The sequence below is a fragment of the Vicugna pacos genome, chromosome 3, assembly GCF_048564905.1.
Source record: "Vicugna pacos chromosome 3, VicPac4, whole genome shotgun sequence".
Classification (NCBI taxonomy): Eukaryota; Metazoa; Chordata; class Mammalia; order Artiodactyla; family Camelidae; genus Vicugna; species Vicugna pacos.
The window spans coordinates 6,110,903-6,136,878 of NC_132989.1; the positions used below are offsets into that span (position 1 = coordinate 6,110,903).

Consider the following 25,976-nt stretch of genomic DNA (forward strand, 5'->3'; position numbering starts at 1 on the left):
AAATAGAAAACCAAGAGTTAGTCCTTTGAAAAGATAAGCAAAATCTACAAACCTTCAGCAGGACAAACTAATAAAAAAGAGAACCAAAATCAACAAAATTATAAAGAAAAGAGGAGACATTAAAACTGTTACTACAGACAAAATAAACGTATTTTCAAATACAAAACCACTGATACCACAGAAAAACAAAAGATCGTAAGAACTGCTGTGAAACCAACAAATTGGGCAATCTAGAAAAATGGAAGAATTCTTAGAAACATACAAACTATCAAGACTGAATCAGGAAGAAACAGAAAATCAAAATCGGCCAATTACTAGTGTAAAGATGGAGTCAGAAGTCAAAACACTATTAACAAAAAAACGTCCAGGATGAGATGACTTCATTGGTGAATTTTATTAAACATTTAAAGAATTAACACCAATTCTTCTCAAACTCTTCCAAAAATCGAGGAAGGAACACTTCTAAACTCATTTTATGAAGCCAACATTACCCTGATACCAGATAAGACTCTACAAGAAAAAAAAAAAAAAAACCACAGGCCAATTCCTTTGATGAATACAGAAGTAAAAATTCTCAACAAAATGTTAGTAACCCAAATTCAGCAGCACATAAGAATCACACACCATGATCAAGTGGAATTTATCCCTGGGATGCAAGAATAGTTCAACATAGAATAAAACAAACAAACAAACAAATTTCTTCTGTATAGCACAGGGAACTATATTCAGTATCTTATAATAACCTTTAATGAGAAAGAATATGAAAATTAATATATGATGTAAATGCATGACTGGGACATTGTGCTGTACACCAGAAATTGACATGCTGTAACTGACTATACTTCAGTTAAAAAAATAAAGAATACTTAATAAATGCAAGTCAGTGTGATACACCACATTAATAAAATTAAAAAAAATGACCATCTCAATAGCTGCAGAAAAAGCATTTGACAAAATTCAACATCTGTCCGTGATAAAAAGTCTTAACAAATTAGGTATAGAAGGAATGTACATCATCATAACACAGGGCATATATGACAAGCCCACCGTTAACGTCATACTCAGTGGTGAAAGACTGGAAGATTTTCATGTATGATCGGGAACATGAAAAGAGTGTCCACTCTCACTACTCCTATTCAACATAGTACTAGAAGTCCAAACCAGAGCAACCAGGCAAGAAAAAGCAATAAAAAGCATCAGAATTGCAAAAGAAGAAGTAAAACTGACTATTTACAGATGACAGGACTTAATACAGAAAATTGTAAAGATTCAACTGAAAAAACTGCTAGATCCAATCAGTGAATTCAGTAAAGCTGTAAGATACAAAATCAACATATAAATGTCAGTAGCATTTTGTGCAGTATTGGTGGTGTGGTGGGGAGCATAGCTGCCTTCCAAAAGTCAGCAGCATTTCTATACACTAATAACAAATTATCTAAAAAAGAAATTATACAGATTTGTTGTTACTAGACGGGAGGTGGGTGGAAGGGATAAACTGGGAGTTTGAGACTTACAGATACTGACTGGTATATATAAAACAGATAAACAAGTTTATACTATATAGCACTGAGAAATATATTCAATATCTTGTAGTAGCTTATAGTGAAAAAGAATATGAACATGAATATGTGTATATTCATATATGAATGAAGCATTGTGCTGTACACCAGAAAAGGACACAACAGTGTAACCTGACTATAATTCAATTAAAAAAAAAAAACTTCACCAAGAAGAAAAAAAAAGAAATTAAAAAAAAATCCTATCCATTTACAGTAGCATGAAAAACCATCATATACTTAGGAATAAACTTAACCAGGAGATGAAAGATCTCTACACTGAAAACTAAGATCCTGATGAAATAAATTTAGAAAGACAAAAATAAATGAAAAGACATCCCTTGTTCATGCATTGAAAAAATTAATATCAAAATGTCCATACTACTTAAATGCATCTATAGATTAAATGGTTTCCTTATGAAGTCTTGAATGGAATGTTTTGCAGAAGCAGAAAAAACACTCCTAAAATTTATATGGAACCACAAATGACTCAGAATAGCCAAAGCAGTTGTGAGAGAGGAGAATAAAGCTTCCTGAATTCAAAGTATATTGTAAAGGAGAGTGGCCAAGATGCAGAGTAGAAAGACACTGAGTTCAGCTCCTCCCATCAGCACACCAAAATCACAACTATCTGCAGAACCACTATTGATGGAAAAAAAAAAAAAACCTACCAGAAAAGATCTTCTACAACTAGAGACAGAAAGAAGGAACCACAGCAGGATGGTAGGAGGGCCAGACTCTCAATATAATCAAGTCCCATACTCTCCAGGTGAGCAACCCACAAACTGAAGAATATTATATTGCTGAGTTTCTCTCACAGGAGAGAGAGTTCTGAGCCCCATGTCAGGCTCCCCAGCCCAGGGGTCTGGCATCAGGAAGACAAGACCCCCAAAGCATTTGGCTTTGAAGGCGAGTGGGGCTTCATTGCAGGAATCCCAGAGAACTAAGAGAAACAGAGACTTCACTCCTAAAGGGCACACCAAATCTCACGTGCACTGGGACCCAGGGCAAAAGCAGTAATTTGATAGGAGCCTGGGTCAGACCTACCTGCTGGCCTTGGAGAGTCTCCTAGAGAGGCCAGGGGCAGCTGCAGCTCACCCTGGGGATATAAACACTGGTGGCAGATGTATTGGGGAACATTCAAATGTGTGAACACTGCTGCTGATGGCATCTGGTATCTTGGCTCATTAGCTCCAAGACCTGGCCCCACCCAATAGCCTGCAGGCAACAGTGCTGGGAACCCTCAGACCAAACAACTAACTGGGCGGGACACAGCCCCAGCCACCAGCAGAGAGGCTGCCTAAAGACTAAAGAGCACACAGCCACCTCTGGACTAGCGCCTACACGTGGCCCAGCCCACTGGAGGGCAGAGAGCCAGCTGACAGGCACCGGGGCACTCCCTCACCAGGAAGCCTGTACAAGCCTCTAGATCAGCCTCACCCACCAGAGGGCAGACACTGGAAAAGTACGATCCTGCAAGACAGGGCAGATCCTATCTTGGGACCAGCTGGGCCCTGGCCCTGACCACTAACAGGCCAACACAACCATTGGCACATCCCAGACCCCATGCCCTACTGTGCCAGGAACCAGTGGTTCCTCAGTGATGTGAAATGAGCTCTGGGATTCCCGGGCCCTGCAGCTGGCCAGACTCCAGGATCCAGCCCTGTCTGCCAGTGGACCAGCACTAGCCCCAGGATCTGGCTTCACTTGCCAGTGGGTGAGCAACAGCCCCAGAGTCTTTTGGACACTGACTCTGCCCACCATGGGGCCAGCACTCGTCCTGGGGCCCCCAGGGTTCTGCAGCCAGCCACTTCATGACCAGGCCCCACTACACAGCAGCCAGCAACATCCTCACAAGACAGGGCCTGGCAACCAAGCAGACTAGAGGCCAACCAAACCTACCAGACTGTCCACATTGTCAGCTCACCACAACAGAAGGACCCATGCAGCCCTCTTAGAGGGAACTCCTAGAGCATGTAGCTTGAGTGATGAGAGGGGAGTGCATTGCTGAGACGCATATGATGCCTCCTACAGAGGGCCACCTCTCCAAGGTTGAGAAACATAACTAACCTAAATAAAAATACAAATAGCAACTTAGACAAAATAAGGTGACAGAGGAATAAGCTCCAGGCAAAAGAACAAGATAAAACCTCAGAAAAACTAAGTAACGTGGAGACAGGCAATCTACCCAAGAAAGAGTTCAGAGTCGTGATTGTAAATAAAGGTGATCAAAGACCTCGGGAGGAGAATGGAAGCACAGAGCAAGAAGTTAGACGTTTTTTAACAAAGAGTTAGGAAATATAAAGAACAACTGAACACAGATGAAGAATACAATAACTGAAATTAAAAATGCACTAGAAAGAATCAACAGTAGACTGATTTAGAAGAAGGGGTAAGCGAGCTGGAAGACAGTGGAAACCACTGCCACTGAATACAAAAAAAGAAAAAGAATGAAAAGAAATGATCACAGTTTAAGAGACTTCTGGGATAACATCAAACACACTACTAGTTGCATCACAGAGGCCTCAGAAGAAGAAGAAAGAGAGAAAGGGCCTGAGAAAATGTTTGAAGAGATAATAGCTGAAAACCTCCCTAACCTGGGAAAGGAAATATTCACCCAATTTCAGGAAGCACAGAGAGTCCCATACAGGATTAACCCCAAGAGGAACACATCAAGACACACTGTAATCAAAATGACAAAGATTAAAGATAAAGAGAGAATACTAAAAGCAGCAAGGGAAAAGCAACCCATAACATACAAGAGGACTCCTGTGAGGCTGTCAGCTGATTTTTCAGCAGAAATTGCAGGCCACAAGGGAGCGGTGTGATATATTTAAAGTAATGAAAGCAAACAACCTATAATCAAGAGTTCTCTACCCAGCAAGGCTCTCATTCAGATTTGATGAAGAAATCAAAAGCATTACCCACAAGAAAAAGCTAAAAGAATTGACCACCACCAAACCAGCTTTACAACAACTGTCAAAGGAACTTCTCTAAGAGAAAAAGAAAAGGCCACAAAGTATAATATAAAGCTATAGTAATCAAAACAGTATGACAGTGACATAAAAACAGACAATACGCCAATGGAACAGGATCAAAAGTCCAGAAATAAACACATGAATATTCCGTCAACAAATATTTGACAAAGGAGCCAAGACTACTCAGAGGAGAAAGCAGTCTCTTTAATAAAGGGAAATTAGATAAAAGGAGTGAAACTAGACCCCTATCATACCCCACTCAAAAAAAAATCAACTCAAAATGGATTATAGACTTAAATAGAAGTCCTGAAGCTATAAAATGCCTGGAAGAAAATATAGGAAACCAAGCTCCCTGACATGGGTCTTAGGAACAATTTTTAAAATTTTACACCTAAAGCATTAGCACCAAAATTAAAAATCAACAAATGGGACTACATAAAATGAAAAAGAAAAAGTAATAACCAACAAAATGAAAAGGCAGCCTACAGAATGGGAGAAAATATTTGCAAATCATGTATCTGATCAGAGGTTAATATCTAAAATGTATAAGCATACCACTCAATAGCCAAAACAAAACAAAACAAAACAAACAAAAATGAAATAATACAATGTTAAAAAGGGCAAAGGACCTAAATAGATATTTTTCCAAAGAAGATATTCAGATAGCCAACAGGTACATGAAAAGATGCTCAACTTGACTAATCATCAGGGACATGCAAATTAAAAGCACAATGAGATACTACCTCATGCCTGTTAGAATGGCCATCATGAAAAAGATGAGGGCAAATGCTGGGGCAAATGCAGAGAAAGGGAGCCCTGGTGCACTGTTGGTGGGATTGTAAATTGGTGCAGCTACTACAGGAAACAGTATGGAGGATCCTTAAAAACTTAAAAATAAAACGACCATAGGATCCATCCACCCTATTTCTGGGTATATCGCCGAAGGAAATGAAATCACTATCTCAAAGAGATAACTGCACTTCCATGTTTATTGAAGCATTATTTACAAAACATGGAAACAACCTAAGTGTCCATCAACAAATGAACAGATAACACAACATTGTAAAATGGCTACAACTCAATTTAAAAAAAGTTAAAAGATTATACTGTGACAGTGACGCAGCAAAAAAAAAGAAAGAAAACAAATGAACAGATAACAAAGATGAAGATGTGAGATAGACAGGTAGAGAGAGAGTTACAGAGATTTTATATATATATATATTTTTTAATATATTATATTATTAAATCATATTATTAAATATTAAAATATATTATACACACACGCACAATGGAATACTATTCAGCCATAAAGAAGAAAATCCTGCAATTTGCAACAACATGGATGGACCTTCAGGGGATTATGCTAAGTGAAATAAGTCAGACAGAGAAAGACAAACACTGTACAATCTCACAAATCTAAAGCAGAAGCTAAAACCAAAACACTCAAACCAAATTCATAGAAAAAGAAATCAGATCTGTGATTGCCAGAGGTCAGGAGGTGGTGGTGGGAACTGGATAAAGGTGGTCAAGGGCACAAACGTCCAGGGATAAGATAAGTAAGTTGTGGGGATGTAATGTACACCATGATGACTATAGTGAACAGTGCTGTATGGTATATTTGAAAGTTGCTAAAAGAGCAAATTCTGAAACATTTTTGTAACTATATGAAGTGATGGATATTAACTGTGGTTCTCATTTTGCAGTACATGTATGTCAAGTCATTCTGCTGTGCACTTTAAATGTGTACAGTGCTGTATGTTGATTATATTTCAAAAACATTCAAAGAATGTGCGTCGAACTGCAATAATTCTACCTAATAAAACTGAAAAAGGAGAAAAAAAATTGAAAGAAAAAAATAAAAAGAAATGTCTTCTGCTTAAGCCACTCCTTTGGTGGTACTTTGTTACAATAGCCCTGCAAAACCAGTACACAGAGTGTGTCAAGGTGGGTGGGTAGATGGATAGATAAATAGATGGATACTCAATGTAACAAAATGTCTGGATATTTTCTCATCGGCCTGTTGTAAATGGCTCTCTCAAAAGTGAGCTGAGAAGGAGCTTTCACTTCCTGCTTCATGTATCTATATTATTTGCTATTTTCACACTAAGCATGTATTACTTTCATAATAAAAAGCTCACACAAGCAGGACTTCCAGTTTCCAGGCCAGCATGTGAGGAGCTTAGAAGTCACCATTCCGTCCTAACAGCAAGTAGTTAAAAGCTGAACTGACAAATCAACAACTCTTCTTAAGTTCACAAGAGAAGTGTGGTCACAGCGCAATCTACTCTCCCTAAAATCGCGGAGACACAGAGGCAAACACAAAGAATCGCAACTTCCTGGATCAGAATTAAGCCTCCATGGGAACCAGTGCCCGGGGAAGGAAAACCTGAATTATAATTTACAAATAGCTAAAGGCTAGTTGTGGACAAGTCTGACAGATAAAAACACCAGGAGGACCCAGTCACAAGGGGAGGCCCCATACTTTTGTGAGGTTTACCCCCAGGAGCTCAACCAGGTTCTTACCCTAAATATCAGAGAAAAAATTCCCCCTGTGCTTCCAACAGAGGGAGGAGTAAAGGAACCACTTTAAAACACAAGCAAACTTTAGAGATATTGTGAGTTCAGTTCCAGACTACCATAATAAAGCAAACACCACAGCAAAGTGAGTCACACCCATTCTGTAGCTTCCAAGTGGATATAAAAGTTATGTTTACACTATACTATAGTGACTTAAATGTGCAATAGCATTTTGTCTAAAAAATGTGTACACTTTAAAATTATTGCTAAAAAGGCTGACCATCATTCAAGCCTTCAGTGAGTCACAATCTCGGCTGGTGAAGGGTCTTGACTCAGTGTCGATGGCTGCTGACTGATCAGGGTGGTGGTTTCTGAGGGTTAGAGGTGACTGTGGCCACAAGACGACAATGACGTTTGGCACGTTGACTGACTCTTCCTTTCACTTGAATTGTACGGTTATTAATTGGCCTAATTTCAATCTTGTTGTGTCTCTGGGAATAAACAGGTCCACTGAGAAGGAGAGAGACATGAGAACAGCCTGTCTGTGGAGCAGTCAGAACACACACAGCATTTATCAGTTAAGTTCACCATACTTTTAAGGGTGTGATCTGTGGTCTTCCAAAACAATTACAACAGAAACATCAAAAATTGCTGATCCTGGATCACAATAAATATAATAATATATGTTATAACAAATATAATCATCATTTAAAAGTCTGAAATGTTGTGAGAATTATCCAGATGTGACCCAGGGACTCACTGAAGTGAGCAAATGCTGTTGGAAAATGGTGGGAACAGATTGTTCAACACAGGGTTGCCACAAACCTTTAATTTAAAAAAAAAAAAAAAGCAGTATCTGTGAAGCACAATAAAGCAAAGATCAGTAAATTGACATATGCCTGTATACCAGTGTACTTTCTTTGTTTTAATAATATTTGTCCTCAGGAGAAGGTAGTTACCCAAAGCCTAACCTGCTGGGATATTATTAGAGCCTAAATGATATTAGGGCGGGCAGATACTCAACTTCAGCCCACACTAGCCATCCTGTTCTACTAATAAGGGAGGAAAAAACTAAGAAGCAGTTGAAAAGCGCTGAGAAGTTACAGTCCAGAGGTATAAACGCACTAAAAGACAGACCTAATCACAGGATTATAGACTGCTTCCCCTTTCCCTACACTTCATTAACACATTACTGAAGTCTTATTTATAGTAGTTCCCTTTATCCAGTACATCACGTCCAGCTATCAGGAATAAATTACAAGACATTTTGAAAGGCAAAAAATAGAGTTTGAAGAGACAGAGAAAACACCAGAAACAGACTCAGATATGAGAAGAAAGTGAAATTACCAGACCAGGAATTTAAAACAATTATGATTAATACCCTAAGGGTTCTTTTTTATTTTATTTTATTTTATTTAGTTCTAGTCAGTTTACAATGTTGCGTCAATTTCCAGTGTAGAGCACAATTTTTCAGTTATACATGAACATATATATATTCATTGTCACATTCTTTTTCACCGTGAGCTACCACAACATCTTATATATATTTCCCTGTGCTGTACAGTATAATCTTGTTTATCTATTCTATAGATACCTGTCAGTATCTACAAATTTCAGTTCTAATGGATTAAATAGATAGCAGAACAGATGGGCAATGTAAGCAGAGAAGGGGAAATTTCAAGAAACAAACAAACAAACAAAACCTCTAAAGATAAAAACAAAACAGAACAAAACACTGTAACAGAAAAGAAGACTGCCTTTGATGGGATTATTGGTAGACTAGACACTGCTGAGAAAAGAATCTCTGAGCTTGACGATATCTCAATAGAAACATCCAAAACCAAAAAGTAAACAAACAAACAAAAAGACTGAAAAAAAAAACCCATCAGAATATCCAAGAACTGTGGAATAACTATAAAAGTTGTTGTACACACAACACACACGTAATGGAACACCTGAAGGAGAAGTGAGAAGAGAAGGACTATGGGAAACAAATACCACCAGGAATTTCCCCCAAATTAATTTCACACACAAAACCACAGATCCAGGAGGCTGAGAGAATACCAAGCAAAGTAAATTCTAAAAAAAAAAAAAAAAAAAAGTAGCTCGAGAGCTAAGCATATAATTTTCAGAATGCAGAAAATCAAAGATAAAGGAGAAATCCTGAAAGAAGCCAGAGGAGGGAAAATATTTTGTTGAGGAGCAAAGATAGAAATTACAAATGACTTATCCTCAGAAAATATGCAAAGAAGGAGAGAATGGAGTAAAATATTTAGTGTTGAGAGAAAAAAAACAAACCTGAATTCTGTACCCTGTGAAACTAGCCATCAAAAATGAAAGAGAAATACTTTCTCAAACAAAAACTGAGGGAATTCGTTTCCAATAAACCGCCTTGCAAGGAGTTTTTTAAAAACATTCTTTAGAGAGAAGGAAAATAATATACATCAGATGTACATAAAGAAAGGAAGAGCAGAGAAGGAACAAGTGAACATAAAATTCTTACTCTTAAATGATCAAACAGATGACATCGTGTTCAAAACAATAGAAACAATGTATTAAATTATTTATATTTATGTGTGTTATATGCTTATCTATAAATGAAATGAATGACAGCAATTATACAAGGGACAGAAAAGAGGAATTAAGATTACTTTGTTTTAAGGTACTCACACTGTGAAGTGGTTTATTGGAAAGTAGATTTGGATTAGCTGTAAATACGTATTGCAAACTCTGGAGCAACCACTAAGAAAAGTTTTTTTTTTAAAGTATAATGTGTATGCTAAGAAAAGACAAAATGGAATTATATAAAAGGTCCAGTTAAAGTCACAAAAGACAGCAAAGAGATGAAGACAAAAATAGAATCAAAGAACAAGTACAACAAATGAACACAGGAGCAAATGCGAGATATTAATCCAACTATGTCAATAACTAGTTTGAACATCAGTGGTCTAAATGAACCAATTAAAAGGCAGATATTGTAGAATGAACAAAAAATAATAGCCAACTATATGTTGTTTATAAGAAACTCACTTTGAATATAAAATACAGATTAAAAGTACAGGGGTAGAAAAAATTAAAAATAAAAAAATAAAAGTAAAGGGATAGAGAAAGATACACCATCCCAACACTAATCAATTGGAAGCAGAGAATATGTGGCATAAAAAAAATACACACACACACACAGACACACACACGCGCGCGCGTGCTCACACGCACAATGGAATATTATTCAGCCTTAAAAAAGGAAACCTTGCCATTTGTGACAACATGAATAAACCCAGAGGATATTATGTTAAGTGATATAAGCCAGACAAAGAAAGACAAATATCATATAATCTCACTTATATGGGGAATTTTTTTAAAAAGCTGAATTCTTAGGAACAGAGTAGAATGTTGGTTACCAGAGGATGGGGTGGTGGGGATGGGGGAAAAGAGGACAGCGTAACTAAATAGGTGAAGGTGCTAAGCCATGTTTCAGGTAAGGATTTAGAGACATCCAGGCAAAAGATGAGAAGACCTGGAGTATGAGTGTTGTCTCTGAAGAAACTGAGATCAGCATCTCTCAGCAGACCCTGGAGCGCAGAATGAGGACCAGTGCCCAGAAATCAAAGAAGGTGCCATGTGGAAATAAAAACTGTGGGTGGTGCAGCGATGACCAGCATGCTTAGAAGTTTTCACACATAAAACAGGTGACTCTCCGTGTGAATGTCATAGAAGCAAGTGTTTTGCTCAATGGTGAACAGGACTGCACAATTCTTAAGGTGTCTTTCCGCTCTGAGAATCTCCAATCCCGTACATGTAACTACCTTACTAGCAGTACCTAGTATCTACTGCTCCGAGCTACACATATTGCCTCTTCCATTCTCTTCCCTCGACTCCATCTGATTAACTTTTTCTAGAAGCAACCCCCATTCACCTTTTCCAAATAACGCATCCCTGAAGGTAAGCTGCTTTATTGCTGACACACTCATGAAGACTTACCCCAGTTTCTGCAGGTTGCACTGTGGATTCTTTGCTTTTTCACATAATATTCCAACTCCTGAGTCTCCCAGGGCATTTTCTCCCAAGTAGAGTCTGGTCAGGGAGTGTTTGGTGCTCAGGACGGATGCAAGATCCTCACAGCAGGCCGATGTGAGACAGCAATTGACCAACCTTTCGCAGACAGAGATGGCAGAATGTCACAAGACCTCTCTCACCCCACTCTCCACTCTGCTGTGAGTCAAGGAAGCCACTTGTCCTGCCCCTGCCTCTAGCCCAGTCCGCACATGGGAGGAGGACATCCAAGCTCTATATTAACATTTTATTTCCTTTTCTGTTCGCTGTAATAGCAGGTAAACACCTTCCAAGCATGTGTGATGTTACAGCATCTTCCTAGATCCCTACACTTACTATGATTGTGGTGAAATTTGCATAACATAGCATTTTCCGTTGTGAGCATTTGTAAGTGTACAATTCAGTGGTACTTAAGTACATTCACATTATTGTGCAACTGTCACCACCATCCCTCTCCAGAACGCTTTTCATCTTCCCAAATTGACTCTGTAGCCAGTCAACAATAACTCCCAATTCCCCTCCCCTGAACCCCTGGAAACCACCATTCTATCTCTTGTCTCTTTGAATTCGCCCATTCTAAGTACTGCATGTAAGTGGAATCATATACAATATGTGCATTGTTTTTTTTTTAACTAAGTATAAAGTCCTGTCTTGCTTTGCCTTTTTTTAATAATAGGCACCCTAATGGGTGTGAATCAGCCCCACTGTTTTCAAGGGCTTTCTTTTCTTCTTCAAAATTCAAGTCTCCTGGAAGCATTCAGTAAAGAACTGCATAGAATGTGAAGTGTCTGCATTGTCTTAGCACTTTTCCTATTTAGTGTGAACAAAGGCCTTGCCATGAAGTCCCAAAACTCTTCTAAAAAGCAATGCAATACATTGGTTTCATTTTCTCAGCTAAATACCTTAAAGGCAAGCATGGTTTGTTCATCATCATCATCATCATCATCATCATCATCATCATAATCATTATTAAAGTTTCTCCAGGGCTCAGCAAGTGGCTTTTCCCACAACAAACACTAACTGAATTAATTATTGACAAACACCCAGAGATAAACACAGGGAATCCTCTGAGCAGCCAAGGCCATTCTCACACTAATATTCTAACCCATCGGGGGCTCACTGAAGCCACAGCTCATGCTTCTGAAGGGAAATTAGTTCCGACTCACCAGAGCTTCTTCAAATTGCAGAAGAGATGCCTGAGTCCCACACACAAAAGCCTGATCCCGAAGTCTCCCAGGGCGTTGTGGCTCAGATCCAGCTCCACCAGCTTCTGGTTGTTGCTCAGCACTGAGGAGATGTTGAAGCAGCACTGGTGGGAAAGGCAGCACTGCCCCAGCCTTCACGCCAAGCACAGAAACGGAAAACGTCAGAACGTGGGCTCTGCTTTTCTGTCCCTGCCTTCTGGTCCGCGCTCGCTTTCAGCACAGACAGGGGCGCTTGCGTTCCCAGGTTGCAAAGAGAAAGTTATAGCTAAGTCTTCGTGAAGACATCATCTTTCAAGACTACAGTTCAACACGTATCAGGAAGTTAGTTCTCAGGCTCGCTGGCTCACAGTCTGAGGTCAGTCGGGGAGATCCCTCTGTAAATAAAGGTCAGCTCTCAAATGTCCTCTCTAGGGTTGTTTCTATCTACCTCTTCTCTTGGCCAGCCTTGTCCTGCTGGTCTGTTTGATGATTTTTAAAAGATAAGCACCGTGGGTTTTTAATGGGGGGAGGGGGTAATTAGCTTTATTTTTTTAATGGAGGCACTGGGGATTGAACCGAGGACCTTGTGCATGCTAAGCATGTGCTCTACCACTGAGCTATACCCTCCCCACTCTGTTTGATGGTTTAATCCCAGCCCTCTACCCACACTGAAGGAACAAGCAAGGTATGGATCTTGGTTTGTTTTACACACACTCACACACATACACAGACACTCGCTATCACTACCACCAACAATTAGTCCCTATCAGAGGAGCAAGACTAATATTCCAGCTCACTTCCAGCCTAATAGTTCAAATGTCTTAGCACTTGTTGGATCACCTTTTCTGCCTCCATTTCCACACCAACCAGAAGAAAATGGATAACAGGATCTTTATCTGCAAAACACCTCATTCTCATCCATGTCTCCCTGTTTGTGTCTCACTTTCCGGAATCACACAGGGGCGCACCCACAAGGGAGATGGGTAGAGTGGCATGGGATGAAGGTGGAGAGGCAGGTTGAGTGTCAAAACTAGCCAGACCCCTGAAGACAAGAAGAAGATTTTACAGTTTATCAAAAGAGCAAATAGGGGGAGGGTATAGCTCAAGTGGTAGAGTGCATGCTTAGCATGCGTGAGGTCGTGGGTTCAATCCTAGGTACCTCCATTAAAAAATAATAATAATAAATAAATAGACGTAATAACCTCCCCCACAAAATAAATAAATAAATAAAATGGGGCCATTAAATAAAAAGGACTTAAGTAATGAAATGTCATATTTGAAGTATAATTTTCTAAATAACCCTCTGTCTTCTGTCCAGAGAATGACTGATGGGTGGCAAAGTGGATGCAGGGAGACCAAACAGCCCAGATTCATTCAATATGTATTTCTGAGCACTAACGCATGGTAAGAAGATTGTCCAGACATTATAGTGACAACTGCAAGACAAAGAGGAATCCTGTCATGAGAAGTTGATATTCTTGGAGGTCACTGCAGTATCCAGGCAAATAATGGTGGTCGTTGGACCTGGGCTGGTGGACTGAGGATGAGGAAAAGTGGGCAATGGCTTGTACAGTAGGTAAAATTGGTAAGCTCTGTGATGGGGTGGTTATGACGAGCAAGAGAGGAAGGTATGAAAACATCCTGGAGTGGTGGGCTTCAACACTGGCTACGGAGCTCATCAAAGTGCAGGTTCATGATGCAAGAGGGCTGAAGGGATGGCTCGTGCAACTGTGTGCTCAGCTCAAGGCATGTGAGTCTGATCCACAGTGTGGGCTCAGAGCAAGCATTTTATCTGTAAAGCGACAGGAGTCTCCCTGTGACAAGTTAACCTACACAAAATATTTTGATGGGTTCCAGCTCAGGTGGCGCTTCTATGATGAAGCACTTCAATCTCAGCTATGAGCATGGCTGATGAAGAAATGAAAGCTCCTAAAAGTCATGCCCTTTCATACCACCAGCAAATGACTTCTTTTCAGTTCCCCTTTATCCTTCCCCATCTGAAACGTCCCAAACTCCTGGCTTCCAATCTATTTTTGCCTTCTCACTTGTTATGGACTGAATTGTATCCCCCAGAAAATTTCATGTTGAAGTCTCAACCCCTAGGGCCTCAAATGTGGACTATATTTGGAGATAGGGCGTTAAAGAAGTAATCAAGTTAAAGTCAGGTCATTAAGGCAGACCCTAATCCGATGTGACTGGTGTCCTTGAGAGATGAGGGGATCAGACACTCACACAGAGACCATGTGAAGACACAAGGAGAGGACAGTCACCTACAAGCCAAGCAGAGAGGCCTCAGGAGAAACCAACCCTGCTGGCAACTTCATCTCGGACTTCCAGCCTCCAGGCCTATGAGAAAATTAATTTCTGTTGTTTAAGGCTCCCAGTGTCTGGTACTTTGTTATGGCAGCATCAGACAACTAATAAACCACTAATCTGGTTCTGCTCCCTCTCTGTTACACACACACACACATGTGGGTTCTTACCACAGTCTGCGAATGTTGCAGGTAGGTTGCTGGAGCGTTTCACATAACACCTTCATCCCTGGGTCTCCCAGATTATTGCCACTGAGGTTTAATTCAGTGAGGTTCCAGTTATTGCTCAGAACTGAGAAGATGCCCCTGCAAAAGCTGGAAGTGAGATAGTTCACCAACCTAGAAATCGGAAGGAAGGAGAGAAAACAAAGTCAATCTCTAAGAATAGCAAACTGAAGCCAGGGGCCAGGAGTGGCTGACACCAGTTCAGAGGCCTCCCAGGATTTAAGAAGTGAGTCACAGAATCAAAAGATTGTCCATTGAGGAGTGAACAAGTTCAGAGGAGCCTTGGCAAGACTGTTCTGTGCACCTTGGGAAAGAAAGAGCCTGTGGTGAATAGATTAAGATGCAATAAACACACACGCAATGGAATATTACTTGACCATACAAAATAATACAATTTTATCATTTGTAACAACATAGATGGACTTGGAGGGTGTTACACTGAGTGAAATAAGTGAAAGAAATACTGTATGATATCACTTATATGCAGAATCTGAAACACACAACTAGTGAATATAACAAAAAAGAAACAGACAGATATAGAGAACTGGCAGTTACCAGTGAGAAGCAAGAAGGTGGGTAGGGCAAGAGAAAGGTAGGGGTTTAAGAGGTACAAACTACTATGTGTAAAATAAATAAGCTACAAGAATATATGGTACACAGAGAAAGACAAATATCATATGATATCACCTATATATGGAATCTAAAAAATGACACAAATGAACTTACATGCAGAGCAGAAACAGACTCACAGACATAGGAAACAAACTTATGGTTATCAAGGGGAAAGGGCAGGGGGAGGGATAAATTAGGAGTCTGGGATCAGTAGATACAGACTACTGTATACAAAATAGATAAACAACAAGGTCCTACTGTTTAGCACAATGAACTGTTGTCAATATCTTGTAATAACCTATAATGAAAAAGAATATATATATATATGTATAACTGAATCACTATGCTGTACACCAGAAACTACCACAACATTATAAATCAACTGTACATCAATTTAAAAAAAAAGAAAGCTCACAGAGATAAGCTAGTCAAAATTCTTCTGGTTGCACTGAAGAAAAAATTGGGGGAAAAAAAGAATATATGGTACAGCACAGAAAATATAACCAATATTTTATAATAACTATAAATGGAATATAACCTTTCAAAATTGTGACTCACTATGTTGTACACCTGAAACTTAAATAATATTGTACATAAACTACACCTCAATAAACAAATAAAATTTAAAATAAAAAAATTATGAAAGAGCCAGGGACTTTAGTGAGCACCCTCCGGCCCCTCCCTCTGGCATCCTTCTCCTCCCTCCCTCATCCATCAGCTGCCCTGCCCACGGCCCTGCACACTCTGCCGAGTGGCCCAGAGGCTAGCGCTCGTACTGGCACATAATGTGAGCAGTGCTCTCAAAAATCCCTAGGCCAGGCCACATCATAGGAATAAAGTCAGTATCTCTGAGGTGGGATCAAGTACATTGATATTTTTAAGACTTCCAGGTGGTTCCAACATGCAGCTCTTATTAAAATGCAGATTCTGACTTCATACATCCTAGGGTCAGGCCCGCAGTCCTGCACTTCTAACAGGCACAGGGTATCTGCCCACGCTGCTGGCCCTTAGACGGTTCTAAAACACACAAAGCAAGCTCCTGCCCTCAGAAGAAGAGAGCTGTCATCTAGCAAGACAGGCGTCAGGCTTCCCATCAGGAGGTTGAGTCTGAGTCCCTGCCGGCCTTCCTCACAGCTGTGTGGTCTTGGTTAAGTGTCTTGCTTTCTCAGCCTTAATTTTAGGGCTCTGATGAGCCGGTCTTCTTCTCTCACTCCCTCTCTCTCTCTCTTACTCCCCCTCTCCCATCTTCTTTACAGCTATTTTGAACTATCTGTCATTGTCAATGGCACCTGCTTTCCCAGCTCCCACCCTTTGAACCCACTGTTCCCTCCGTCTGGGCTGCCAACACTTGGCCCTCTGGTGCCCCATCCTTCAAGGATCCGACTGGTCAAAGTCTCCCCTCTACCATTGGCCCTTGTCTCCTGACTGTCCCCACAACCCAACTGTTAAGTCACTGTGAGCAGGACCTGGGTCTCAGCCGCCACTGAAGCCCCAGCAGACCGTCCTTGATGAACCAACAATAAATAGAAAGGCCATCCTGTTAATGGTGCCAAGGCAAAGAGAGAGCTGAGACTTACTGCTGCCAGTAGAAAGGTGAGCCGCCTTTCTCCTTAGTTTTGTCCCACGGTGAGTGTCTCCTATAGAGGTTAAACCCAAGCATTCCAAATCAAAACTACAATGAGGTGTCACCTCACACCAGTCAGACTGGTCATCACTAAAAAGGTCTACAAACAATAAATGCTGGAGAGGCTGTGGAGAAAAGGGAGCCCTCCTACACTGCTGGTGGGAATGTAAATTGGTGCAGCCACTATGGAGGACAGTATGGAGATTACTTTAAAAACTAAAAATAGGTTTGCCATGATCCAGCAATCCCCCTCCTGGGCTTATATCTGGAAGGAACTCTAATTCGAAAAGATACCTGCACCCCAATGTTCATAGCAGCACTATTTACAATAGCTAATACATGGAGGCAACCTAAATGTCCATCAACAGAGGACTGGATAAAGAAGTTGTGGTATATTTATACAATGGAATACTATTCAGCCATGAAAATGAATGAAATAATGTCATTTGCAGCATAGATGGACCTGAAGATCATCATTCTAAATAAAGTAAGCGGGAAAGAGAAAGAACAATACCATATGATACCACTTACATATAGACTCTAAAAAGGAAAAAAAAAGACACAAATGATCTTATTTACAAAACAGAAACAGACTCACAGACATAGAAAACAAATTTATAGTTACCAGAGGGGAAAGGGGGTGGGAAGGGATAAATTGGGAGTTTGAAATTTGCAGATACTAACTACTATATATAAAATAGATAAACAACAAGTTCATACTGGATAGCACAGGAAGCTATATTCAATATCTCATAGTAACCTTTAATGAAAAAGAATATGAAAATGAATATATGTATCTATACGTATGACTGAAACTTTTTGCTGTACACCAGAGACTGACACAACATTGTAAACTGACTATACTTCAATTTAAAAAAAAAAAAAAAACCCCAAGCATTCAGAGCCGCCACCTCCCCATAGCCACTGTAGCTGTGACAGTTTCCGTGAAGGGACTTAGAAGTCAGGTAACTCAACCGCTTTACTGTACAGACACAGCAAATTGGCTTCTAACTCCCTAGCAGGTGGGTGAACAGAGCCTGAAGGGGGTGGCTGTTGGTGAATGCCTGGTTGCAAACACAAGGTGGGGGCCTCGAAGCACTCTCTCCTTTCGAGCCCCATGTCCCTTGACTTCCCCTCATTGGTTGTTCCAGTGAAGCCACATTCCCTCCCCATCTTCCCCAACATAAACACTCTTTCTCAGACCACACTGATGACTTCATACCAGATTGCACTGCCAAAATCCCTTTACCTTCTCCTCCACTCACCCACATCCTATCAGTTCTTCAAGGCAGGCTCAAGCTTCACTCCTCCGAGACCCTCCCCCACCGCCAGCATCCAGCGCTAAGAGCCCTCTGTCCTCTGTGTTCCTGAGCAGGGTCACTGGGGCTGTTTTGCCCCTTAGGTACTGACAGGCAATTATGCACGAAAGCCCCAAGTAAATTGCAAGCAATCTGAGTTGACATTTTTACACAATTCTTTTCCCCACATAATACCTGGTGCTAAATTCACATCCACCAAACATTTGCTCATTGGTTCCTTGAGTTTTTTCTCAAGCCATTTGTCCACCTACCCTTCCCCTACTAGTCCCCTATCTGCCAATGAAGGTGTCTGGTAGAAATGGGAGGAGGTAGCATCATTATGTAGCTGTGGCAACTGCATTTGCAAGACAGCTGAGAAGAGGGGAGAGGGAGCAAGGGAAGGCGGCTAGAAAGAAGACATCTCCTGTCACCTTACCGCTGAGAATATGCAACAGGGGGCTCACTGTGGTCCACTTCAGAGTACTGAACCCCTTCCTCCTCCCCTTTCTCCTCCTCCTCTTCCTCCTCCTCCTCTTTGGGTGAGTTATGGAGCAGCCTCAGGGAAAGTGATTCCACATGGCGACAGTTTTCAATGCAAAAAGAAGAAACCACGTGGTCCATTCTAGTGGAGAGGTTGATCTCAATTTGGGGGAAATGGACCATGGCCCTTTGCAGAAAGTCCTCCTCCTGCATCTCATACAAACAGTAGAACAGTTCCAGCTGGCTGGGCTCAGTTTGTAGCTTCTTGGCCGTGGCTTTCGCCTCGATCCATTTCAGCAGCTCCAGCCTGATTTTCTGAGAGATCTTGCAACTCAGTTTTTTCTCCAGGTAGGATGTTCTCTCCTGGTTTACAAGACCAAAGAGGAAACGGACAACAAAAATCAGATACCCCTTCTCAAATTTGCCGTAGTTTTCAAGAAGGACGGTCACATCCCGGGTGGGAAGCTTGGAACAGCTCCACGGTGCGTTCCTCCTCTCCCCCTGATCCTCCTCCTCGAGCAGGTAGTACATGGCAGCAAAGAACTCCTGGAAAGTCATGTGGTTGAAGCTGTAGAATTTCTCACAGTCCACTTCCTTTTGGAATAGGTTCATCCTCAGGAAAGCAGACATGTCTGCCTTCTGCAGGCCGTGATTCCTGAGATCACACTCCTCAAATAGGATTTTCTGGTTCCAGATGCCATCTGCAGCCAACGAGCAGAGACCCCGGAGGTTGGCGGAGACCTGGTGCTCCCGGCTCCCTCCTTGAGATTGCAACAAACTGGAGAGGAAGAATATGTAGACGGCAGTGGTGGTCTTGGACGTCCGAGCAAGACTCTTGCCACTGTCCATCTGCTGTTTCAGCCCAGTGCACACAATCCAGCAGACCAGGGGGATAAAGCACATGGTGAAGAGGATCTCATTCTCCTGAATCAGCCGGAAGGCTTCCCTGGCTTGCTGCTCATCTGAGAAATACTTAAAGAAATATTCTTTCCTCTTGGCCTCTGAGAAACCCAGGATCTCCACATGGCGAGCCCGGCCCAGCAAGTGCTGAAGTTTCTCCAGGGCCACTGGTCTCGTGGTGATGAGCAGGGAGGCTTCCGGGAGCAGTCTTTTTCTGATGAGGCTGCTCAGGAGAATGTCTCCCCGCTCCACCTTCTTCCAGTTCGTGCAGAGGGCCTCCGTGTGCTCGTCAAAGGCACCTTGCAGCTCATCGAAGCCGTCCATGAGGAAGAGGATCCGGGAAGGCTTGCTCACGATCTTGCCTATGGGTGGGTATGGGTCAGGGCAGCAGCTGGCGATCAGGTCCCCCAGGCTCCTCTGGGTCCCGAGGCTCACCTCCCGGCAGTGGATGTAAAACAAGTAGTCAAATCTGTCCTGGTAAAGCTTCCCTGATGCCCAGTCCAGCATGATCTTCCTGGCCAGGATTGTCTTCCCGATGCCCGCTGCTCCCTGGAACACCACCGTGTGCACAGGATCAGAGTGTTGCTCCTCGGGATCAAACAGCGTCTCCAAGTTCAGGGAGCTCACGGGTCCATCCCACATCTTGGCCGAGGTCCTCCCGATGGCCAGGAGTTCGTGCTCCCTCTCCCGCTGGCTCCGATGCTCCTTGATGAGACGCAGCCGGGTGAAACGCTTGTTGAGGTTCACGCTCTCACCCAGACGGGCGTTCCTGTCTTTGATGCACTGAAATCTGCTTCGTACGTGATTCCTGTACTTCTTACAGTAATCTGCAGCAGAGACAGAAAGTTAGACTTTGGAAGAAGCCTGAGCACATCCACCCAGCGATGAGCTATCAGCAGGGACCTGTGGGTCGGTAAGGAGCGGTCACTGGAATTGAGAAACGGGAGATGAGATACCATTTCCCTCCACTGCTTGGGTATGGACGGACCCAGAAAATCCAGGATGTCAAACTCCTCCTATGCACGGCAGAAGAAAAGCAAAGTGCTATATGCACTGCGCCTGGCCAGAAAATCCTTTTTTATTCAATCTTACTCCATTAGATAGTCTGCAGCTCATGTGTTTCAAAACCAGAAACGCTCGATTGCCTCCCCTTGGTTCTGGGACTGCCAGGAGCCGTGCAAACATTCATCTATATCCCTTCAGCTAAAGTGGATTTCCTGAGACAGGATTTTGCACCCCAGGGAGCAGGAACATGTTAGAATCACCAAGCTGTTCAGCTTTCCAGCTTCGAGTACCTACCGAACCAGGTCTCCAAACCCAACTGGAAGTGCTACCTGCCCCACCCTCACCCCTCCCACCGGCTTACCTTTCTTTTTTTTACAAACAGAGATTCTGGAAAGGAATCCGAGTAAACCCATCCACTCCTCTTCAAGGCTTTCTTCCCGGCATATCACAGAAACATTGGCATTGTCTGAGAATAAAAGGAAGGAAAACACAGTGTCAAAAACCAGGACTCCTGATTAAGGTGATGTAATTGAGAGCCAATATCTGACACCTGGCACCAGTCAAAGGCACCTGCCCTGAACATCTCCCAAACCAAAGCACAGCTCAGTCGATGTCCCTTTGGGAGCATTCCTGTACTCCTGACGTCAGAGCAATAGCATTGTGTCCGCACTGTACCCAGCCACAGAATCTGCCTCCCAGGCCTGGAAATTAAATGGCAAATATGTGCGGCAGGCAAGTTTTCTTTTAGCCTTACTTGACTTTGGCAGACTCCCTCCCTGGTACTCCGGTTTTGAGGCCATCGCCCCACTCTTCAATATCCCCAGGATGGCCAAAGGCCAGCAGGATCATCCTTCTTTGACCCTAAAGGCCTGGAATTCATCTTCCCCACATTCTGAGTCTTCAAGAGTAAGAATAAACAACCTGGCTTATGTCTAACTCAGTATTCAGAATCCCGGCTGACTTTAGATTCACCTAGAAAGCTTTAAAAATGTGTAGAATAGATACACAAGATTATACTGTACAGCACAGGGAAATACATACAAGATCTTGTGGTAGCTCACAGTGAAAAAGAATGCGACAATGAATATATGTATGTTCACATATAACTGAAAAATTGTGCTCTACACTGGAATTTGACACAACCTTGTAAAATGACTATAACGCAATAAAATAAAATTTAAAAAAAAAAACTGATTCCAGGACTCCACCCACAGTGATCCTTTTTCAGTTCTCTGAGGTGGAGCCCAGGCACCATTATATTTTGGGGAGGGAGTGAGGGAGGTAATTAGGTTTATTTCCTTATTTATTTATTATTTATTTTTAAGGGAGGTACTGGGGATTGAACCCAGGACCTCATGCATCGAAGCAGGCACTCTACCGCTGAGCTATACCCTCTCCGTTCAGGCACCATTGTATCTTAAAAGCTCCAACGTGCATCCACAGTTGACAATCACAATCTAAACAATCGCTAAATAACACATCCCAAAGAGGTGTCCTACAGGAGAAATTAGACACAGCAGAACAAGAGCTAGGTACCAGGGGAAATAGATGGGACACACGCCTTTAGGTGGGCAGGAACCCAAGAGCTACATAAAGCATTCCTGATCGGTGTCTTGTCTGCCTATTCTGAGTGCAAATGCTATTAACCCAACACACACAAAACCACAAAACAAAATCTAAACATTAACTCACACCAAGATCAAAACTTAATTCTTACCTGAAACCTAACCTTAGCCACTGACCCCCCCCCCCACACACACACACACAAAACACAAAATACTTCTACCCCTAGTTAGAATTCTTCCGTCCCAAAACCCAGATGTGGAAGCCAAACGGCATAGTGGTTAAGAGCCAGGCTTCTGCCAGAGACACGTTTGGCACTGAATCCCAGCCTGGGCTCTGACTAGAACAGAGCCACAGACAACAAGAACCTCTTCCAGGCTCACTTCACATGGTCGTGCAACCATCTCTGGAATTCTTTTTCATCCTGTAAAATTGAAACTCTATACCCAGTAAGCAACAACTCCCTGTTCCCTATTCCCTAGGGCCCCTGGCAACCCTCACTTTCTGTCTCTATGACCGTGACTCTTCTAGGTACCTCTTATAAATGGAAGCATAAAGTATTTGTCTTTTTGTGACGGGCTAATTTCCCTCAGTGTAATGAAATTGATAGTGCATTTGGAAAAGTGCAGGCTTCCTGGGGTTCTGGTGAGGAATAAACAAAACCCACAAAAACTGCTCAGCAAACTACTTCTGCAACTGTGATTATTACGGTTTAATTTGGTTATTTATGTACGTAAGCACTGACACAGTTGTAATTGCGTTATTACACACGGCTTGTTGAAAACATCCCACTGGTATACACACCCCTACCTCCTGCCCCCATATTATTTTTCTCTCCCTTGTTACACCCATGTTGCACCTCCTGACTTGACTTGCTGATTCTTTTTTTTTGTTTTTTTTTTGGCACTATAGATACATTTCAAGTGACTTTAGATATGCCAGTGTGGACGATACAAGGTTGGAAATAAAAACAGGGTAAACGTAACAATTCGTTAGAAAACTGAAGACTTATGTCTATAAAACTGACTTCATGTGGCTTGGGGGCACCGTGTCCACACATTGTACATTTCTGTGTGTTTCAGTGTCCATGTAAGTTTTTTTAGGGTTTTCACTGGCTTTACGAGTTAAAATGGGCTGTGCCTTCCTGGAGGTGCCTTTGTTTTAATTGCAAGCATTTTATAATTTTGTATGGATGTCTATTTTCTCTAAATATTTTGCTTTCAGTAGAATGCTTTCCAACTCTGTCTAGCATGTTACCAGTGGATTGGCAGAATGGCTTTTTATTGATTGGTAAAGTTTGTTGCCTACGCTTTTTACCTTAGGCTTCCACAATTGAATAAAAATTATTGGCAAAAAAAAAAAAAAGGTGGCAACACGGATGAAGCTTAAGGATGTTTATGCTAGGTGAAATAAGCCAGACACAAAAAGACAAATGCTGTATGATTCCACTCATAAAAGGTACTGAAATAATGGGGAGGGTGTAACTCAGTGGTAGAGCACATGCTTAACATGTACAAGGTCCTGGGTTCAATCCCCAGCACCTCCGTTAAAAAAAATAAATAAAGAAGTTAAAAATAAATAAATAAACCTAATTACCCCCCCAACATTTTTAAAAAAAAATACTGGAATAGTCAAATTCATAGTGACACAAAGTGGTGGTTACCAGGGGCTGAAGGGAGGGCAGAATGAGTAATTCTTGTTTAATGGGTACAGAGTTTTGCAATATCAAAAAGAGTTCTGGAGATTGCACAACAATGTAAATGTGCTTAATACTACTGAATCATATACTTAAAAACGATCAATAGCAAATTTTGTATTACTTGTATTTTATTACAATTTAAAAAAGTACTTGCTTTCCTTCCACTCACCCCATTCTGGCTCCTCCCTCTTAGCCTTCTCGTAAAGGTCTCTCCTGTTGATTGCAGCAAAAATCCATGTGGCCATGGCCCACGCCTTTTCTTCCCCATTGAAGTCGATCATCAGAGTGGCTAGATCCACATGGTCTGCTTTCTCTGTGTGACCCCGAGGAAGTGAGACGCAGCCCTTCTGCGGAGGATAGTCTTCTAAGTACATCTTGAATTTCTTAAAGTCTACATCTTCCAGGTCCTCCAGGTAACGAGCCAGCTTGCAGCGGATGCTTGCCATGTTTGGATGCAGCCCTGGTCAGAGTCCCTGAGCATAGGTCCACGCTGGGAAGTCAGGTGGTGAAAACAGCATATGCGTAAGAAGTCGTCTTGAAAGTCCACCCTGTATGGCACAGGGAATTGTACGCAATATCTTGTAAGAACCTATAATGAAAAAGAATATGAAAACGAATAGATGTTCATGTATGTATGACTGAAACATTAATGCTGTGCACCAGAAACTGACACATTGTAACTGACTGTACTTCAATAAAAAAGTCAAGAACAAAAAATAAAAACAAAAATGACATCTGAGCAGAGATCTGAATAAATTTAAAAGTGAGCAGAAAAAAAAAGTGTGCACACCAAAAAGGAAATTTCTCATACAAGTATATTTTACTATTAATGACCTCTCTACACATATTTTTTTAGAAGTCCACTCTCAGAGAGAACTAACCGATCAAAAACCCAGAAAAGTATCACCAGACTATATAACAAGTTGCCCTCTTTAGTTTTGAAAAGTGAACCAAATACTTACCAGGTTTTCCTATAAGCTCGACCCAAGAGTGCGTCCTGAGCCATGGAAGAAAGCTGTCTCTTTGGAGAGAAACAATAATTAAACCCCCAAAACAATCACGTTAACGCAATGGGCGCCTTCAACCACCTCATGATGCCAGCTTGACCTATTGCCAAGAGAACTTTGCTCCCAGTGATTACTGGCTTATGTATACATGACCTTGGACAAGCTCCTCACTATCCCTCAACTTCAGTCTCCTCATCTATAAAATACCAGAGTGGCAAAGATGTTTTTCACATTCCTTCCAACTGAAAGACTCTGGTTTCTTGTTTCTGTTTTGACCCGAGGACAGATGAATGAGGGACAAAAGAAGAAATGGGCCAGGAAATGAGTAATTATTGTGATAACAAGAGCAACTAGAGACAGACAAGGAGAGAGAAACATGCCAAGGAGGGGATGGTCTGCAACAGTCCTTTATCAGTCCATGGATTGATGAAAACTGAAATGAGATGGTGTTGAGATGCTTAAGGGAGAATAACAGACACATTTCTTTCATGTCTCTTTGCAAAATTCACAATCAAAATAGATAGTAGCACTCACATTTATTATGGGCTTCTCATGGGCTAGGTGCCGCACTGATACCTTTTCTCATCTAGCCCACACCAAGCCGGATGAGGTGCTTTGTATTTTTAGCACCGTTTTGTGGAGGTAGAGACTGAGCCTCAGGCTGAGTGACACAGGAAGGAGCAAAGCCAGGATTTAGACAGGGTCACTGATTTCTGAGCCATGCCCCTAATATTGCACTTTTCTCCGCCTGAAAATGTGTGAGACCATTTCTTCTGCCATATAAGTAGGTATCTCAGACAGACAGGAGGAGAAATAAAGACAATAAAATAGGTGGTTAAAAAGCAGCCCTTCCCCAGGATTGAACATGGGCAGTCTTCTGTTACAGTGTTCACCCACTCAGGTTTCCTCACTAGACTTCGAGTTCCGCAAAGACTATAAATCCGACGCTATACGTCTTTTGAT

General features: G+C 41.7%; 2 protein-coding genes across 3 annotated transcripts in view; one reads left to right on the forward strand and one right to left on the reverse strand.

The window, feature by feature from the left end:
* The window catches only part of LOC140690967 (olfactory receptor 2H2-like), an 88,190-nt gene extending 80,242 nt beyond the window's left edge, over positions 1-7,948 (forward strand). For both annotated transcript variants that reach the window (XR_012066388.1, XR_012066389.1), the window contains one exon: positions 7,557-7,948. The gene's annotated coding sequence lies outside the window, so the exon portion shown is untranslated. The remainder of the gene's footprint in view (positions 1-7,556) is intronic.
* NLRP3 (NLR family pyrin domain containing 3) overlaps positions 1-24,595 on the reverse strand; it is a 32,931-nt gene extending 8,336 nt beyond the window's left edge. Inside the window, exons 1-6 of the mRNA XM_072953306.1 lie at positions 24,176-24,595; positions 21,106-21,210; positions 18,796-20,566; positions 14,772-14,939; positions 12,271-12,441; positions 11,033-11,203 (exon numbers count right to left, since the gene is read on the reverse strand). Of these exons, the coding sequence (XP_072809407.1) occupies positions 11,033-11,203; positions 12,271-12,441; positions 14,772-14,939; positions 18,796-20,566; positions 21,106-21,210; positions 24,176-24,452 (2,663 nt within the window). The 5' untranslated portion in view covers positions 24,453-24,595. The remainder of the gene's footprint in view (positions 1-11,032; positions 11,204-12,270; positions 12,442-14,771; positions 14,940-18,795; positions 20,567-21,105; positions 21,211-24,175) is intronic.
* Between the last annotated feature and the right edge of the window lie 1,381 nt (positions 24,596-25,976).